At 42.5% G+C, this 20,183-nt stretch overlaps 1 protein-coding gene across 3 annotated transcripts in view; it reads right to left on the bottom strand.

The window, feature by feature from the left end:
- The window catches only part of psq (pipsqueak), a 51,786-nt gene that overhangs the window by 21,698 nt on the left and 9,905 nt on the right, over nt 1–20,183 (bottom strand). For 2 of the 3 annotated variants that reach the window (XM_067348310.1, XM_067348309.1), the window contains exons 3-4: nt 7,864–8,008; nt 6,818–6,982 (exon numbers count right to left, since the gene is read on the bottom strand). In XM_067348310.1, coding sequence (XP_067204411.1) covers nt 6,818–6,982; nt 7,864–8,008 — 310 coding nt within the window. Of the gene's footprint in view, nt 1–6,817; nt 6,983–7,863; nt 8,009–8,231; nt 8,282–20,183 lie in introns of those variants that run through there. The other variant, XM_012370552.2, reaches the window with a different exon arrangement.

Below are 20,183 nucleotides of genomic sequence, written 5' to 3' on the forward strand. Positions count from 1 at the left end.
TCTGTCGATATTAATTATTTGAGATATAAATACTAAATACCGTACAAAGTGGATACAAGACGGAATAACACAGTTAGAATCGCAATTCACGATCTTTTCTCAGTTTTTTATCATTAACATTTCAAATACTGAATAAAAAATTTGACAAAAGGCTAATTGTTGTCGAAAATATTGTCGTTTCGGATCAAAATATAATTACTTACGGAGATTGTTTCCATTCAAAATTAACTTCCACAACATTCGCGAGATTCATGATTTATTCCTTCGCGATAATCAGTGAATGACAATGTAAAACAACATTTGCAGACTGTCCGATTTAGTCCGACCTCTGTCTCCAAATATATATAACAAAAATTGTGTTAATAGCGTCGGGCAGCTCGGCACGCGGACCGAAAATGAGGAGAAAACAAGGTAAAGCGGCGCACGGCGATCGCTGAAGAGCGTCGCTCGGATATCAGTTAACGTTACGATTATTGATTAAATCCGGCGGAGTTAAAATATATAGCTACACCGTCTCGCAGTAGTCGCGCTGCTACCCCTTGTATCGATTATCTCTCACGTAGCAGGTCCCGCCAATATCTGCGACACATCGTGAATTCGGGGGTTAAACCGCGCTGCAACTCGACTCGATAAATCTCTCCCCGGCTCCCTGCCCCCCCCCCCCCCCCCCCCCCCCGCGCCAACCCTCCTTTCGCTCGTTATTGCATTCTTCCGACGTGCGCGCGATCCGTGTCCATTACCTCTTTCATGTAAATAAATTCGACCAATAGCGGTGAGCCGAGAGATTCAAGGCCGTAAAAACCGGGAAGCCGAATCGGTTAATCTCGAATAGAGTTGAATTTTCCGCTGAAACAAGTCTCGCACGCGCGCGCGAAATAAGTGAAACGCGACGATTGGCGTAAGATCGGTTTTCCATGTCCGCAACAACAATTGGAAACTGCTGATCGAAATCAATCGTTTCGGGTATCTGGCAGGAACAATAACGCTCCTTTCCCCTCCCGCCCCTCGCTCCGGTCTCTCGCCGTTTCTTTCGGAACGGACGGAGAAAGGATCGAGAACGAGGCCAACGAACAACAGTAGCGCGAATTCGCGGTCTCCTTTCTTCGATCAATGATCGCGAATGCGTTATCGCTCGTCAATTATCTCGCAACGGCGACTTAAGTATGATTGAAGACGGAGATTGAAATACGAACGCTATTGTTTGTGTAATTAATTGAAACATCGACTGCGAATTCTTCGCGCAGGCTCTCAAGGCGCTTCTTCCTCTCCCGCCGATTTCATCGTGCCGATATTCCGATCGGCATTTCGAACAGCTTTCGCGAAAAGTTGTGTAGCGAAAAAAATAATGCGACCTCAGAAGTAGGTGTTGAAAGGATGCGAGGGGATTTCAGAAACACCTTGTATATGACTGTGCATACAAGCGCGCGCGGTAAACGCGATGCACACGAGAGATACGTGTTTTCTTCGCGTGTCGTCGTCTCACTGCCGTGTCAAGGACAGCGAGGGACGGACTCGATGGTTTTGCACGGACTTTCCTCCGAAAATGAAATACGGCTGTGCATCTTGCGTCCTGATCGCGACGTAATCGCGGACCTTTTGTACACGGACGCATTCTTCGAGACCGTAATCTCTTTGTATCCCTAATCTTTTAAATTAATTCCATTTTCGCGTACACAAGTTGTCAACTACATTTCGTTCCAACTACTTTTGAGAAGCACAAAATTTTTAAACAGCAATCGCATGTGTCGAAAAAAATCAAGAAAATGGCACAACGCTCAATAACGGAAACGACTGATTACTATGCAAATTATAAAGATCCTCTATTGAATTCGTGCGAGATGAATGCTGTTATTATTAAGCCCCATTTATTGGAATGTTACACGTACAAAAATATATTTTAGAGATAACACTGAAATAATAAAAACTTTGGGATTGCGCTAGCAGAAAGTGGAAGTCTATGCGGAGCACAGAAGTTCAATTTAATCCGAGCGGGCGACGCGAAGCTTGAAGATGTCTCATGTACAGAGTGTCCCAAGATTACCGCCACATAACAACTTAGATAATTTTTTCTGATTATTTAGGTTATTGCTGCTCCAGTTAAGTTTGCTCGAATACCATAATCGTCCTGAATAAATCAACGTAATCTTTCATAATCTTTTTCGTATAATTTTTGGATTTAAATTCCCTACATAATATTTTTGCACACGAGGACTAAGCATTTCTTACTTACGTATACATTTGCATAGCGTTATATTTATCGCAAAAAGAATAAACGGGACTTTCGAGTCACTTCGTGTCAGGAATATAAAATATGCGTCACTGGGTTTCGGAAGACACCCCGTAGATGCGATCGGTTTGTGTCGCTGGCTGGCGGGCAAGCCGAAATTGCGCCGGGAGCGAATCCTGGGAGCAAGATACGCGGCTTCGGGTCGAGTAAGCACCTCGACGAGGAGCACCAATCACGGGCGCGAGCATCGTTGCGTGCCGGCACGTCCCGCTTGACGGAGCGGGGCGAAAAGGGAGGCAAAAACGGCAAAATGACGAGAGCCGGAGCCATCCTTCGCGACCACGGTGCGGGTCTCGCCGGCCGGCGTGTTTTCGCACGCGCGCAGGGCAGGCAGGCAGGCAGGCAGGCAGGCAGGCAGGCAGGCAGGTACCGAGAGAACGCGACAGCAGGACGCAAATATTCAATCACCCGGTTCAAACAGTGGCGGGTCCGCGGCGGGAATGAAAAAAAAAAAAAAAAAAAGAGAGAGAGAGAAAAAGAACGCGCGCGAGCAACAATCGCCGTGAAAAAGCGAAATAGGTTCCTCCTTCTATCTCGAATTCTCATCCGCGATACGCTGCTCGTTTGTAACGTTTCGTCGAACGTAAAATTGCACCGAGAAATCTCTAACGTTTATCTTTTCCATGCATTCCATTTCTAAGATTATACAACAACACCAAAGATAGAACTTTACTTTTTCAGAGTCTCTTTTATGATAGAATTCAATTGCGAAGGTCAGTTCTGATAGACGAATTCTAAAATGCCGGTTTGTTCTACGCGCAGAAACGGCGAGTCTGTTTTTGAAAACTTTCTTTCGCAAAAGTTTTAATCAAATGTTTAATTTTACTAATTAATTTAAAACAATTAATATTTAATAAAACAAGAATATCAACACCGAAATGTCATTCATTTTAAATGAAAGGATTATCCGTTTCATTGAAGACGGCTTGATTTACTATTCTTCAATCAGTCGACTCGACAAAAGGTGACGGCAAACTTGTCGACGCGCTCGTACTCGGCGGCTAACGACTCCGGTGCGCCGCGGCCGTCTCTCGACGGCGAGAAAGATTTAAATTTGGCCCACACTCAAAACACATAAGGCGACGGGTGCTCGCAAGTTCGTCGTCCGGCGTCTCGCGGGCGATCCAAATAGCCGGCCGCCGAAGCATCCCCTTCGTTCCGCGCGAAGGACGGCGAAAATAATCTCGTCCGCGAGCGAGTTTCCGATAAATCGCGCGTGCAACTGTTTCGCGCTCATTGCTCGCCGCATAAACGCTTAAAGAATCTTATTCATGATTCCACGACAGGAACGCAGCAAAAGGGATTGATTCGAAATGTTATTATTTGATAAATAAATTTTTTATCAACACTGACCGTAATTGGACAAAAATCGAGCGGAAAAAGTTAAAGTAAGTTTCAATTGATCGATAAAGATACAAAGTTATAGATCATTAAATTAGATCAATTATTCATGTAACTGAATTGTAAATTATAAAATTTTACAAGATTCGAACTGATTGAACCAATGTGAAACAAAAGCGCAAGCGGACTACTAAAGTTGTTCGTGTTGCATTTAAAGATATTTAACTTTTTCAATTTTTCAATTAATTATAAAACCATCTTTAATTATAAATGAAAATAAATCATAGTTTAAAGATAACAGTTGCGAAATTCCATGTGATGATACAATGACCCGCTTGTGCTTTCAATATAAATTATTATACTCTGATAAGTATTAGCATAAGCATTATACATTGTGATAAATACATTTTTTAAGTTAATTTTAAATCGAATAAAAATTACTAGCTGCATCCCTGTACAAAATTTCTTTAAATGCTGGTTTTGTCTTGAAACGCGATAACTCGATAGAAATTCGATCGACCAGCTGTTTTCTGGAACCGCGAATGTTGATTTTACTAGTCGAGTTAGAAATAAATTTACAGAAGAAAAGCGGAATACTTAGGCATCTAATACAAAACATTATATGACACATTCTTGAACGCGATTCAGAAATAATATATAAAACTGATTCATCGACGAGGAAAGTTGCATGCAAACTAAGTTGTAATGCAAGAAACGATTATGAGAGAATACACGCGTACATCCCGTGGACAGGTGTTATTATGATTATTTTTCTAAAGCTTCATGATCCACACAGTCAACGCAGTTTCAACGTAATTAGTCCACGATAATTGCTCGTCACTTACGTATTAAATTTCATACAGAGACTTTAACGTTACCGTAATTGCTTGATACACAGTAAAGTGTTCATTATCTATTATCAATATTTGCGTACGTAAAAGAGAGTGACTCGTATTCTTATTTAGCGCTAATGTAAGCCGTTTGATTCTCATGTTCATAAGATAACCTCACATTCGACAGTCACATTTGATCGCCAAATACACAGTGAAAATTGTACGATCAATCGAAGGCACGTTTGATTCACTAGGATGAATCGCAATGCATTTTATTGGGGGAGCGCTGAAAAACCGAAGATACGAAAATAAAAATAAAGGTGAGAATAGCGCAGCTTGCGCGCCGTACCTTCTCATTGACGAGACATCCTGGAAGGCCGGCCAGTCCACGTACATTATCTTATCCGTGCCGTGATATACCTGAGTTTCTCGCGCGGAAATCTGGAGCACTCGAGTCACCACATAACAGACACACGCGCACGCGACCGAGGAGATGAACGAGGGAAAGTTTTAAAAGCGCGCACACGTCGCGACGATAATGCCGTGGCGGGCGAACGGCGCGCGATATCGCGAGACTCCGCGAAAAAGCGACCCAGCGTGTGCCGGCCGGTCGGAGCGGGCATTTCGAACGCGCACAAACGAGCGTGGCGCCGCAGTGAGTGCGCACGCGAAGTTATTTTCTTCTCTCGATGAACAAAATAGAGCACCGAGGATATAGAAGATCTCTTATTACCGACTATAATCTGTACCGACGGTACTTGAATCTCGCACGAGGTGACCAAAAATCGGTAACGTAGCGAATTCGTGCGTCGGTAAGCTACTCGCCGCTTATGGTAAAGTAGAACTTGTAAATTGGCTTGATCGGTACAGGCATCAAATGTCGATAACGTACGTCTAATAATACGTAATAATTCAAAGAATTACTAATGTAATATACAAAAAATCTATACTTATTTATTCCGTTTGACATTATTTGAGGATATGTTCGATTTCGAACAGACTCTTTTCGAAAGATGCGATCAGATTTTGACTAGGTATTACAGATGTCAGTGAAACGGATGCAAGATGCACGAGAAACTGTTTTTTTTTTTTATAACGAGAGAGTTTTCGTTTCTTATCCGCGTTCAAATATACTTTCTTGCTATCTCGTACGTGCCAATTTATTTCATTTTGCGAATATTGTGGAATGTGTTACACGATGATTTATCGATTCATACAATTCCAGCGTACTTTCCCCCTGAATCATTTCTTGAATTTTTTCATATCTTTCAATGATTAATATAAATGACTAAATAATTTTTTGCGTAATCTGATGTTTTTCACGTATAAAACATTTTACAAAGCATATATTTTTCGTGTAGTAATTCAAGGATTATTTCAAGTATTTTTCGCGAGATTTTCGTATCTCTGTTATGAGTTTTTGTTTTCGTTTAACTAAATTGTACAATAATAGTTTAGTACATGATTATTTCACTTTATATAACAAATGATCATTTACTCTTGTTTTCTAATTTATTGTAAATTATTCGTTAATAAAACAGTGTAATTATATTTTTTGTTTTCTTTCAACTTGATATGTTTCGAATTATTAGCAGAATATTGAAAAATGCTGCAATAATTTCTTTAATGAGACGACCTTTTAAAGACAGTTACGCGTTGTAAACATCTATTTTAATGAAGACTTTACAGAATTGAGCATAAAAAATATTCTTGGAAGGAGATATTTATGATTTAAAAAATGATCGATTCATAAGATATTTATACACCAGATATCAATATAAAGTGCTGCTTTGAGCTTTCGAAATAGACAAGCGAGTGATAAAACTTGCATGAGTTCTAAACGGCGACATCGTTATCAATTTGGCGAAAGATCTCTGGCGCAATAATACGCGTAATGTGCAACTCGTAGTGCGCCGTAATAGCACGTAAGCGATAAGATAAAACGGAGCGATTGCGTTCATCATTATTTAATATCGTAACGCATGCGACATTTCGGACATTTCTGGACTTTTAAAGACACAGGGAGGTTTTAAACGTTAATCGCAGAAGTTTCATCAGAGTCGCAGTTATTATTTCGCTATATAATTGCTCGATCTATCAACGCTAATCACAGCTGTCATCATCGCGCCAACGCTTTTGAATGATTACGAAAAGTAACTACGATGTTGCAAAGACTTGACTCGAACGACATTGCACGCAGCATCGTCAATCAGCAGTATCGTTTGGAGCAAAGTTTTCTGCTTTTATGTTACATTTGCATATGCTTTTTCGAATGTATTAAGGGAGAAATCGTTGGCGACGTCGCGATGATCGGCGCGATCGCGGCGAAAGATCGACCTTATTCTCGTGCACTCACCTGCAGCTCCGCTTGTGAGACGTCGATCTCGCCACGGTAGACAAACTCGATGATGAACTTCAAGTCGTTGAAGCACACATCTTGCGGCATGATGATCGTCGGGTGTTTGCAGGGATTTGACAGCAGGAGGTTTTGAAAGTAGGAGCTGCATGCCGACAGTACTACCTGCACACACACACACACGCACACACACAAAAGAGCGGAACGTAATTAGAGATATATCGACATTTCTGATATGGCGAATTATTCTGTTATTATTATCTTAATTCTGATACGCGAATTTACCGAATGTTGTAAAAAAACTGTCACATTTTTATACAAATATACGTATTAAACTTATATCTTGGTTGCAAAGTATTTTTCAGACAGCTGTCTCCGAAGAAAAATATTGATATTTTGATCCTTATCAAAGATCAGGAATTTTAAGCTATCCGATCATTGAAACAACGAGCTAATTGCACATCAATATTGGATCAAAGCGCGCAATTATCCGCTACGCATCCTAAATCGCACGAACATTGAATGATCGACGCAGAACCGTAATTAAATTATGACAAACATAGGCGTCACTTTAAACAGACGCTGCGAGCAAAAAAAGAAAGAAGAAAAAATTCGAGAATCTTCGGTATCAAGAATTAAGAAAAATAAATTTCTTTCGTGATATTACTTGTGCAAAACTATTTTACCATAATTTTTGTTTTGTTAAATTTGTACCATTTGATAAATTCTTCGTGTGATAAAAAAATAGGCCTCTATTAACAATTATAAATTATCTACGATACATTTTAACACTTCTATAGAATCAATTTCTTTCTCTCTAGAATTTAATGTAGAATTTTCTTAATTTCTTTACGTCTTACTATTTATTATATCTAATTGTTACGCGAGGCGCACTGAGAATAATCACAAGAGTCGTAATTCTTGATTTCGATTTCGGATTGAGAATTGACGTTCGATTCCACGCGCAACGTTTAATCGCGGTCGCGCGACCGCGATCTCTCTTTCTCTTTCTTTCTCCCCGTGCGCCTCGCGTAATACCGGCCTACCTTGTGCGCCTTTAATGAGGCCTCGTTGCATGCCAGGGTGACGTCGACGAACGCCTCGTTCTGCAGGAGCTGGTGGAACACCGACGTCATGTTCGACTGGTAGTTGTTCCAGCGCAGGCAGTAGTGCTGCCCGGCCATGCCGCCGCTGCAACAGAGAGAGACGAAGAGATCGATTTAGAGTGTTTTTTTCCGTGCGGCTTTTCCTCCGGCGGGATTCATCGAAAAGTCATCGATAAGGATGACGACGGCGAAGACGACCCTAAGAGACGACGGGAGGGCCCCCTTCCCCGTTTCCACCATCCGCAATAGTCATCCTCGTCGTACCCTTTCCCCTGCCACAGATCGATCCGCGGAGAACGGGACAGTACCTGTAGTGCACGCCCCAATAACGATCTGTCTCCATGAAATATTGGGTTTCTTTTTCCGCCACGGCCGCCAGGAGAAGATATCTCCAAGAGGTTTTACGTACCGGACGGAGGAGGAGGGGGGTGGGAGGGAGGGCAGGGGAATGGGGGGACGGTGTCCGCACGTGCGACAGAGATGGCGAGAGAAGTAGGTAGGAAAGGTTTTCTACACACCGCTCGACGGTGGCAAAGCGCGCGGGAAACGGATAGGAAAGAGAGAGAGAGAGAAAGAGAGACGGGAGGGACAAGACGAGAGAGGAATAGGGAAAAAAGAGATATACGGGGAGATAGTGCGCAGGGATGAGGGAAGCGACGAAGGGAAGAAAGGGGGAGGAGCGGGAAGAAGAAGGGCCGCGTTCGGTTCGCGCGGAACGGCGGAGACGTTACTTCCGGAAGCGCGGCGCGTAAGAACACAAGAAAACTGGAAGAGCACTTTCGCGTACTCGCGAACTCCGAACGGAAAAAGTGCGACAACAACGACGATCGGGCGAGAAAAGAGGAAGAATCGCGAGCGAATCGGCGCGCACACACACACCGCGCGAAGATGACGAACGGGCGTTGGTCTGCCCCCGTCGCGACATTCACCTGTTCCGTGGACCGTGCTTTATCTGCCTCTATCTATGTGACTCTTTATACCGGGCCATTCCGCCCGTTATCTGTCCGTATGAACACGGGCTTTTATCAGTTGCTTAGACGTGCGGCCGATAACGGGGAAACTTTAAGCTCGCACGTTCCGCCGCCTTCTCTCTCTCACGCTGCCTCTCGCCCGGCTCTCCTCCTCCTCCTTCCTCTACTTGCGCTCGTTTCCGACGCCTCATCGTTGCCTTTCATCCGCTCGCTCGTTCAAAGTGCGCCTAGAAAAACTCTTCGCGACACTTCACTCCTGTTATCTACGCCAATTTGATTCGATACAGGATCCGATTGATACCGCTATTACGAATCTCGCGCGAGAAGCTTATGAAAATCCGGTCCTCGCGAAGGTGCTTGATTGTCTAAATTTCAAGTCGTTCTCGCGCGCAGTCGTTTCAATGTAATTCTGCACGTAAATATGTAAATACTCGGCTAGCAGTTTTCAGTCTTTAATTCCTAACTGTTAATTCTCAATTCTAAACTCTCGACTCTCGCCTCTCTCAAATTCTCTGAAAACTTTCTGTCATCGCATATCTCCGACGATCTTCATCTTTCAGTTCCCTCTCTCTCTCTCTCTCTCTATTTACAACTCGTAATTGTGTGAGAATGCAAAACAACAGTAACGATTAATCAAGAACCGACGTTCTCCGTGTGGACCACTTTACAACACATTAGCTGATTTTTATTTAACATTTTATTATATATATAAAAAAATAAAGAAATATAAAGCGTAAATAAATATCCCTCGTTCTTTCTTTGTTTTCTCCCGGCCAACTTTCCGTCTTCCAAACTTTGCTCCGTCCGCCTTTCACCCTTCATCACCCCTTTATATCCCGCTGGTCGACACGCTCGTACCATCTGCCGTTTCTCTCCGGCTATCCTTCAAGGGCCCTCAATATGAACGCACCTGCGAGCGCTCGCAGGTAGCGCACGGCTGTGAATGTATGTGAGCGCACCTGACGCACTTACTTCATCGGCCTCTATCTGTACTCGCGGTGTATGTATGAGAGCGTATTAGTCCACCTGTGCGATCGATTATTACGAGAAATCGCGCCGGCGAATACCGATCACAGACTAATATCGGACATTCGCAAACACATTAGCGCCTCACATTCTTCGGCACATTAATCATCCTATTTTTGGGAGTTCGTTAAGTTTCGACAGAAAGGTTGAACGTACACTTTTACGTATAATAAATTTTCAAAAGTCACAACATATATATATCGGTTAGATCAAATTCTAGTTTAATTAACTTTCTGTCTTTCGCCAGTTGTGCTTCGAAGAAAGAAACAAAGAATTAATTAAACTAGGATTAAAAGTTAGCCGATCGTGATGATGTCGGTCTAAAGAGTCGATTCTTTCAACATTAATTAATTTTAACGATGCGTCAAATATTTCTTCTACCTACTTTCTGCAGATTTTAATCATGATTCAATTATGTGTTAATCCTATTTCCCTTCTTGCACATATTCCATCTCTACAGAGTAATAGAAAGATAAATGAACTACAATTAAAATTAATCAACGAGTTTAAATTTGCAATTTAATTAAGATTTAAGAGACAAACAAATGCGTAGTTTGAAAAGCTATTTTTGCGTCGCCCTTTAATTTTGTGAAACATACCAGCATTTTCTTCCCAACAAACATGAAATTGTTAAAGAAAAATTCGCAATGTTCTAATTTAAAAAAATTTTTTAATTATATCCTAATTTAGGAAATTTTCAGAATTGGAGCGAAACTATCAGGATTTTTTTCTAGCACTTTATACATTTTCAAAGTAACAACATACAACGCTCTCGGACTCGGAGAAACTTCGATTCGTTTTGAAATCTATCGTGAAATTGGAATGTTCCAATTGCCTTGTGCCTGTACGAGCTTATGCGTGCGTGTCGCGCGGCACATAGACACGCGAATCGCGTAACAGATATGTGCGCACGTTGATACGAAATTGGGTTACCTCAAGTGCGAAGACGCGCTGATAATTCGTGATAACAGAAAGAAATGATGATAATCGTTCGTCGCGCGTTTATTTCTTGGTTTTCTTTGTTCCTCTACTAATCTATCTAATCCGTCTATCATATCGTAATTGTACGAGTTATCTAACTTCACTCAAAAAAATATTTCGCTGATGTAGTTAGATTTCTAGATATCGCAGCAAGAATGTATCGCTATTTTTCGTATCTGTGAAAACATTGTTTGTCACATATAGAATTTATAGCAGTAATGTTCTAGCAATAGCTTCTGAAAAATTTAGGTACCATTGCTAAATGTTATTCATTGCATGATCTAACACGTGATTGATCTTATATAGATAGGCGCTTTAGAGAAACTTTCTTTTTAAAGTTCACAAACAATACAGATATATATTCTGTTTCTGTCATCTAAACTGATTAAGTAATTACATATGCAATATCACAACAGTTGCTAATCATTTATCTGTTTTAGTTAATTTTTTACACCTAGAAAATTTTAGCTATTATTGCAAGATCATTTTTTTGAGTGTTTGTAAATTCGAAAAAGGAAAAAAACTTGCAAACGTATCGTTAAACTGATAATACTGGAATTTCTATATTTTCCACTTAAACTTTGCTTCATATGCCGTAAATATAGTTGAGGAAAAGATAGTTTTAAGAATAAGAGAAAGATGGATGAGAGCACTTAATATATTCAGATGCAGCGTCATACTTCTTACGTCCTTCAGACGTAGCAGCTGGATCTCTTAATAATTGTGTGCTTTTAAAATCCGCATGCTTTTTATAAAGCAAAAATAAATATGGCCGGGAATCAGAGGCAACTTTTTATAGTGCGGCAACTTTTTACTTTCCTTCATTAATAAATATGAATTTTTTATATTAAAAAATATACGAAAGTTTAGAAAGACTTTTTAAAAACCTACATACTTCATACTTTCATGAATTTTCGAAAAGAATAATAATACCCCATTATTTGCAAGAAAATTTTTAAACCTCTTCTAATATTTCATCGCTTTATTCGCGCTAGAGTAATTTGTATGAGCGAGCAGCCGTAAAGATCCGCCACGTTTTCATCGAGCCGCGTAAAAGTGGTTCTTTTCTATATTCCGTCATTTGTCTACACTCTGTTGTTGTTTTGCATTCCACCGTTTTATATCCGCGATGAAATAATTCCCGCGCGAACGACGCTCCAATCGCATTATATATAAAAAAAAAACGGAAACTAACTTTCTTATATTCCGTAATTATCGTTTTATATTCATTGTATATTCCACCGTGTTTTTCCACGGTTATTCTACAATCCGCCGTGCAGTTCCGCGACGGAATAATCCGCGCGGGCGAACAGCCGGAAAGACCCAGCGCGATTCGATCGCGGCGCGGCGTAAAAGTGGTTCACCTAGTTTTGAAGAACATTGTTTAAGCTCCTGCTCCACGTGCGACACGGCCAGCCGCGTTGATTTGAGGAGGATAATTGAGTGAAAGAAGGAAGACGCGCAATTAAAGCGACCGGAGAGAGAGAACCGGGAGAAAACCGGATGCAGCGCGACGTGAAGAAACGGAGTGAGACGGGATAGCCGGCGAGATGAACACGACGCAGTCGTGAAAAACGGAGAATTTACAACGGTCCTATATACGTTTTCAAATAGAAAACAGCGAATTATTAACATTAATAAAGCTAGTGGCCATTTCAACTTGTTTAATTTATGCGCATAACAAACATTTATATTAATTTATTTAAAAATTTTGCAATATGGCTGAAATTCAGAATAACTGCAGAGAACAACATTCATATAAATGTAAAAAATTATTAATTCAAGAGATTCTTTTCCTTTACAATATATTGTTTTGGATTCGCGCTGCGTAAATGCAATTATAAACGAGAGATAATTATCGTTACATTTTTCTAACAATATCTTTTTACAAAGTTTAAAATAAGTTCACTGTCGTGTGAAGAAAGAAAGCTTGGATGTAGAATTAACAGAGCATAACAAACGACGAAAACTGGCTATTATTTTAAAATTAAGCAAAGTAGGTCTTAAAGATCAAACGTATTCGGTATCGCGATTTTCGAGTTATCTGGGTGTGAACTCGGTATTATTCGGCATTCGGAAACTGAAGGCGCGACCGATCGCGTTTATCGATACGCTTTCTCGATGCTACCTTTGGTCGATGCGCGCTAGAATCTAAAACGCATCGCCTGGTTTCTCCGAGGAGTTACGGGCCCGGCGGCGACGGCTGCCGAGCGATTTTCCTGTCACTTTCACTGAAAGCCGCGAGATAAGAACACGAAGAAGTTTGTCGGCGATACCGAAAAAGAAACGTGGACGGCGATGGCGCATTCGACGAGCACGTTCGAAAAATGTTCGGAGAGAATGCGAATTTACGGTGACGGCGTGATCGCGAAAGCTTGTTTCCTCGATTCCGCAACGAAAGCGCGAGAGGGTGAAAGGAAACGATGCATCTCTCTGCAGTGCAATGCGACACTGAAACGATGGAAGAGGATAATAAAAACGTTCGCGGAGAGGCGCCCGGTTAGCTCGCACGCTAATCTTTCGACTTAGAAAGCCGCCGCTTTCCTGAGAGATCCGATGCGTGAGAGAGTCAGAATAGCGATCGAGAAGCGCATTACGAGCAGGAGAGGATTTAATCTTTCAGATATTTACAATACAAGATAATGAGAAATCGTAAACGTTAACAGCGGTGAGTATTAAACTTTACAGCACATGGAAAAGTTATAAAGAAATAAATTTCAAATTAAATATGTAATACTTTGATAGGGGGAAAAGAAAAAGCAGCGATTCAGCCGGCAGAAGTAGCTTGAATGCAAAATCTTGCAAGGTGATAACATTGCTAAATCGACGAATAGTAATAATTTTTAGAGGTGTAATTAATGTTGTTGGAAAATGTGAGAAATGTCGCGAGCGTAAATTTCTAACGTAAGTGGTAAAAGTAATTTATCCTAAAGATTGGAGAAGAAAAGATACCGTGAGAATATCGAGAAGAGAAATCAAAAGAAGCGAAGCACCAGCATTAGCGACCGGTTTTCATCCCTCACGCTCGCGTTTTCCCGAAGAAGCACCACGGGTTTTTCCCCCCCTTTCACGCGGGGGAGCGGAGGGATAGACCGCCCTTCCATCTTTCCTCCCCGCGATTCATCTCAATTTTTCTTCGAGCTTTTTGTGTCCAATTTCACCTCGCCTCCCTGCCATGCCACGTCCTCTTTCTTTTTCCCCGTCTGTCCCTCTGCCATTCGCGCAGTAGACGAGCTCGCTCTTCCCGTTTCACCACTCCGCTCAGCCCCCTCTCGCTCTCTTTTCCCCCCGTTCTCTCCCTTCTCAATTTCTACCCTCTCTTTCTCTCCTCGTTTCTTCGCCCTTCTCATCCATTTCACGACCGTCGTTCCGTCTCCCTCCTTCGCCCTGCTTTTTCTTGTCTCTCGGTCGTTTCATCGTTTCTTCCTCGACCCTCCGCTCTCGCCCTCCTGCCGCCTTTCCCTCCGCCCAGCCTTTCCCTCTTTCGCCGCGCACGTTGCTTCCATTTACCCGTTCCCTCTTCCCCCCACGCCTAAGACGCTATTTTCTCGCGGCCCCTTCGCTTCCACGGCTATACGCCACCCTTCTCTCTCGCTCTCCCTCTCTTTCCCTTTCTTTCCCCTTCTTTCTTCTCACCCCAACGACCGGGAGAGACAACCTCACCGCTTCCCTCGCATTCTTCCCTATACACATCCCTCCGTCTCTTTCTCTTCTTCTCCGGCTTTTTATCTTACCCCACCCTATATTCATCTATCTATCTTTTCGTTCCGTTCCCTCCCCGACCGCCTTTCTACCTCGCCTCCTTCTCCACCTCTCGCCGGTTCTTTCTCCGCGGAGCGTCTTTTACGTTTTTCCAGCGTTATCGACGCGTCGCCTCCTCGCCTCTTCCCGGACTTTTCCCTTTCGCGGCCACCGTCCTCGAGACGACGGCCAACCAGCTCTTTCTCCGGGAAAACGCAAGCGGAAACGAGCGTTCCCCTCTTCGCCACCCCCCTGCTCGCCGTCCCAATGCCGTTTCCAACCGGAGAACTAGAATCTTCCAGGAGAGTTTCCTCACCGTTCTCTTCTTTCGCACTCCTATTTCCCGCCCCCCCGTCTCTCTCTCTCTCTCTCTCTCCACCCCTCTTCCCACGCTGACTTCTTTCGTAGCTTCGCCGAGATGCGGATGATAAAGGGAACTAATAAAATCTGCATGACGACCGGCGGATTTTGCATAAAGCACTGTACCGTCCCGCGCCGGGTTCCTCTCGGACCTCGCTGTTGTGATAACCCGGAATTTCTCCGCGATGTATAAATGTCAATTTGATTCAACCGCGGGGGACGGGATGGACTCGCGTTACGAGAGTGCTTTCGTAAAATCATCTCCCGAGGCGAGCGTAAATAGAATCCGGGCCCCGGCTGTCTTTATCTTCGAGAGAATCCGGTGAAAATTCTTGAACAAGAGAGGGGGGGGGAAAAAAAAAGAGTGACGCGGCACCGTCAGGTCAGTTTTTCACAGCAGAGTGTCTCGCTTTTGAGAACAAGAAGACATATTTGAGATTAGAACGTCACGCGCGCGGGCTTTCATCGCATGCCTTTCTGCGGGATCTCGACGGCGTAAAATGTGTCGCCGAAATTGACATTGCGAAAAGTATTACATGTGCTCCGCGATATCTATCCCTGCTACACTATGTACGTTTTCGAGCTTTTACGACTTTCTATTTCGATCTGAGAAAATATAAGGCGGAATATATCGCTCCCTTTTTTCTTTCAACCTCACGAGATTAATTGAAACTTTGCATTATAAAAAATTTCGTGCTTTGCGAGATGAATTACCGCGATGTTAAAATTACAGCATACTAAAGAGCCAGCGGCAGACTTATTACCTTTATTACACAGAAAAAGAGAATGCATATTCATATTCGTATACTTCGCTTCTGTTTTGTTTTAATCTTCGCCGAGCTTTCTTCAAGCGCGCTGCTCCCGATGCAAATCGGCCCGAGTTCAAAATCATTGAACATTCATGCTTTCAAATTTAGATACGAGAATGACACAGACGCAGGCGGAGCTCGAAATGACAATGAACGAAGAAGGTCGATTCGCATGCAATCGACCTTGTGAAACTTAAGAAGAAGACTTTGCACCGGTGCGTTTCCCGGGCGGTTTGATGAACGTTTCGATCGATAAAATGGCAGGCAAGAATTTATAGACTCACACGAGCGCAATCATTTTCTGGTACTCGGTTTCCGATCGATTCCCTCCGTCGTGGAAGAGCGGGGGGGGGGGGAAGGGCGAGAGTCTATTTTTATCGGAAGGGAGAGGAACGGAAAAGAAAGGGAGAGAGGAACGCGAATCGAGAGAAAGAGATAGAAAAAGAGAGTTGCATTAAATAAAGCGTAGTTTGCTGAGACAGGGGGGAAAGCAGAAGGGGAAAGAACGATCTTCAATTTATGTCCGCAGCAAGATGAACTTGTTCTTTGAAGGGTTCCAATACCGTCTTTCCCCGAGTCCGATATTTCCCGCGCGGCGCAACGCTCGATGCAAGTTCATACCAATGTCGCGGACCCGAAAAAAAATATCTGCAATGCGGATCTCTCGGTGATAGAAACTCGGACTGGGCTTTTCTTGAAGACCTGAGTTAAAATTTGGCACGGGATCGAAACTCATTCGAGTAAATGCTCTTTCCGGCTGACTGTTATCTGACTCGGAGTATTACAGGAATCCGATTTACTCGAAAATTGAAATTGCCGGCGAATTTAAATTTTTCCCCCGTAAACACATTTATGCAAAGGAGACCTATTTGGGAATACAACGTAACTGTCAAAAACTTGCGCGAAATTTTACGCTAAAAATTCTTGATACCGTTTAAAAAAAATTACGTGCTAAAAATTTTAACTATTCAATCGAACAAAAAATGATACAAGAGAAAATATAATTTCAAAAAGATATTATTTTCCACCACTAAATTAATCGTAGAAAAATAATTTTTTTTTTCCCAGAATACTGAGCATATTTAATATTTAAATATTTTCAAAGAGAGAGAAAAATGCATTCAATTTAAAAGTAAAAATTCGAATAATCTTTCGATCTCGTGGAATCGGATTTCAATTTAGGACACTCGCGTTTTCCTAGAAGGCTTCTCCCCGAAAGAAACTTGCATCAAGGGCAGGAATGGCAGGAATTGGCTACAGCAGCGTGATATGTCTTTCGGTCGATGTAAAAAACGTTCCCATACGCGTTGTCGGGTTTGCATCAATGATCTTCCCACGTTTCTCCCACACGGTTGCAATTGCGTGCACTGTTCCTCTTTTGCGGAACGATCGACTCGTTTTTCGATTAACATTTCATCTCATCGAAAAAAATGTGATAAAGATAAGCCGAAGATGTAATAAACTGATATGAGTTTAATAAAAAACTATAATTATCGACAATTGTATAATTTGAAATCTATGCTTTTATATATAATATATATGTGAATCGTTAATTCTTTACTCTAAATTTTTAATTCTTAGCCTCAAATTCCTAACGCTCGACTTTCAATCCTCAAATCTTAACTTTCTGCTCCAGATTCCAAGCCCTTAATTCTCGACTTTTAACCCTTAACTTTAGACCTTTTACTTCTCAGCTCTCAACTTCCGACTCTTAGCTGTAAATTCTCGGCTCCTGCCGCAATGTTAATCCATCGACTTTGAATTCGTATTTTATAATGCTCGCTGTTAACGCAATACTATTAATGACAGCAGATTATTAATGTAATAACGCTAATAATATGAATTATTTAAATACACATATAAAACATATAAAACAAATGGAAAATTAATTTTATTTTGTAGCATTGGTATGCTAATGTAACTTTGATCACTATGTATGTTTTTTTTTTTTTTACTAGCTTTCTACGCCTTATCAAGTTCGGGTTGAATGTAAGAAGAGGACGGCTAGATTCTCAATGTCTATGACGTTTCGTCTGTGCAAAGTATCGAGGCTAAACGAGAACGAAAAGGAAGCGTGTCGGGAAGAAGTCGCTTTCTACTCTACGATAAGCATAACGAATGACGGGGCCAGCGGGCTCCGTCGCTTGGTCCTAATTTCCGTCCTGTCTGTATACCGTAAGGCATAACAGTACCGCATTCCGGATGCCCTTCGTTTCTTCGTTTCTCTCCGTTCACCTTTCCGAGAGCGTCGGTGCTCTCGCGGCCGCTCACCTGTTCCCCTTCGCCCTCGCCGGTTCAAGGAGTCCGCATTACGTGAACAGGATGTTCCAGAAAATCTACAAGGAGGCAGAGCACACTCCGATACATCTCGATAATCCTTTCCTCGACGAAATCTAAATCACGACTCTGTAATTAACGTCGGAAATGATGAACCTGTTTAATCGTCTGTCATTAAACGGCAAAAAAACATTTCTCTTTTGCACAATCTAATTAAAATTTGACAATAGAATTTTAATTTGTTGATAAACTCTGCCGAGATACAATGCTGTTGGAAATTAAGAAGTTGAGAACTTTCACCAAAGCATAATGGAATTTAAAAAAAAAAAAAAAAATCCGTGGAATTTCGAAAAAGAATAGAAAATACTACTGCACTACTATTTCATGGATTTTCTCGAACATCCTGCGAACACGACGCCGTTCTCTTCCTGACCCTCCTGCCCCTGCAGTTTCTGCGTGCGTGCGCATTTTCGAAGGGAAGGAAAGGAGAGGCGAAAGGAACGGCGCGATGGGGACGTTCGTCGTGAGAGATGGAGGGAGCGGACGCACTCGGAACCGTCAATTTCACCAGGCGAGGAGAATGGCGAGGGAGATCCGTGACACATGGAGAGAAGCAAGAAAGGAGAAAGGAAACTAGGTGTTTGCTTTATACACCGCGATACGCTGCGCAATTAATCCTGGGAATACCCAGATGCTGAGCAAGAACCGTCGGACAGTCTTTAATTGTAATTGAGAACGCAACGCGATTCTTTCATAATTTTATCCTATTTCCGCGGAAAAAATCATGTTTCTTGACGTTAAACTAGAAATAACCCGCAATCAAACTTTGCTTCCCAATGAATGTTCATACGTTATAAATTTTACAGCCATAAAAAGATTCTCCTTACACGTGTATCTCTTCGTTTCCTCCCGACATATCAGCTGTTTTAATTTAAAACAATCGCAGGAAGTCGACAAACACCGATGTAACTCTTTCTTTCTCCGCATTGCGGCTTACGTATCGTTATTGCCAGCCACCTGCATTTCCCGTTTTAGCAAAAGAGTTTTTGAATGTTGTGTTCCCTATCGATTTTTTTCCCAACGCCAACAGTCGCAGATTAAAATTGTAGCTGCTCGCGACAGCGAGACCTCGTCCTGGATGTCGTCACTTGCGAGTCAAATGTGGTCAATCAAATGACGCGCGGACAGGCGGTGCGGATAGAGCGCAGAGAGAGAATGGAGAGAGTTCCCTACATCAACGTACGTCCTTCGCATCGATCTTTACGTCGCCTTGTATGATACAACGCGGAGGAAACCGGGTTTCTTTGCTGCACTTATTTTCATTCGCGGTATTTCGATGTATTTCTTCAAATAGAATGGTCTGTGAGAAGCTCAATTACTGTCAATTTCAATTATATTTCGATTTTCACGATTTTTCACCTTTATTTGAAAAAGTAAAATTATAATTGTAAGAGAGAGAAAGAGGAAAGAAGAAGAAAAAAAAAAAACAAATTATTAGGACTGGTTAATTTAGACTGCCATTGTATTCTGCTTACAAAAACTAAATTACGCGTGCTTCATAAATCTGTCTAAACTCATCATTTGTATGAATTCATTATGTGTACTTCATTGCCGCCCGACAGATCTCGATAATGCGCGACCTTCATTTTCCCGTCTTCGTCGGCAAACCCCGTGCTCTTTTCGTCCGGCCGGCAGAGCGGGATAAACGAGGGCTCTGTGGAAGTCATTCCCGGAGTACCACGTGATCACGAGCGGGGGATTGCGACCCCTCGAAGCGCGGAGGGTGAGCGCGGGTCTCGCTCAAGGTCGCACGTGGACCGCTGCGAGCGGTATCTCGGGCTCGGTTTGCCTCGACTTTTTTTTTTTTTTCCCTCTCGCGTTCGTCGAACACACAACCGCGGAAGCTGCAATCGCGCAGGAAAGAATCTCCCCCGCCCTCCTTTCCTCGTATCTCGTTTCCCGCTTTTTCTCCGAGCGCCGCAATTTACGGCGTCGAACGTTTCCTCGCCTCGTCGCGCCCGCCGCCTCCGCGGTGAAATCGAATGCGCTATTTCGCCTCTAGGAATCACCGATGCTTCTTTGTGGATCCCCTTTC

This window comes from Linepithema humile, chromosome 1 (genome assembly GCF_040581485.1).
Source record: "Linepithema humile isolate Giens D197 chromosome 1, Lhum_UNIL_v1.0, whole genome shotgun sequence".
NCBI lineage: Eukaryota > Metazoa > Arthropoda > Insecta > Hymenoptera > Formicidae > Linepithema > Linepithema humile.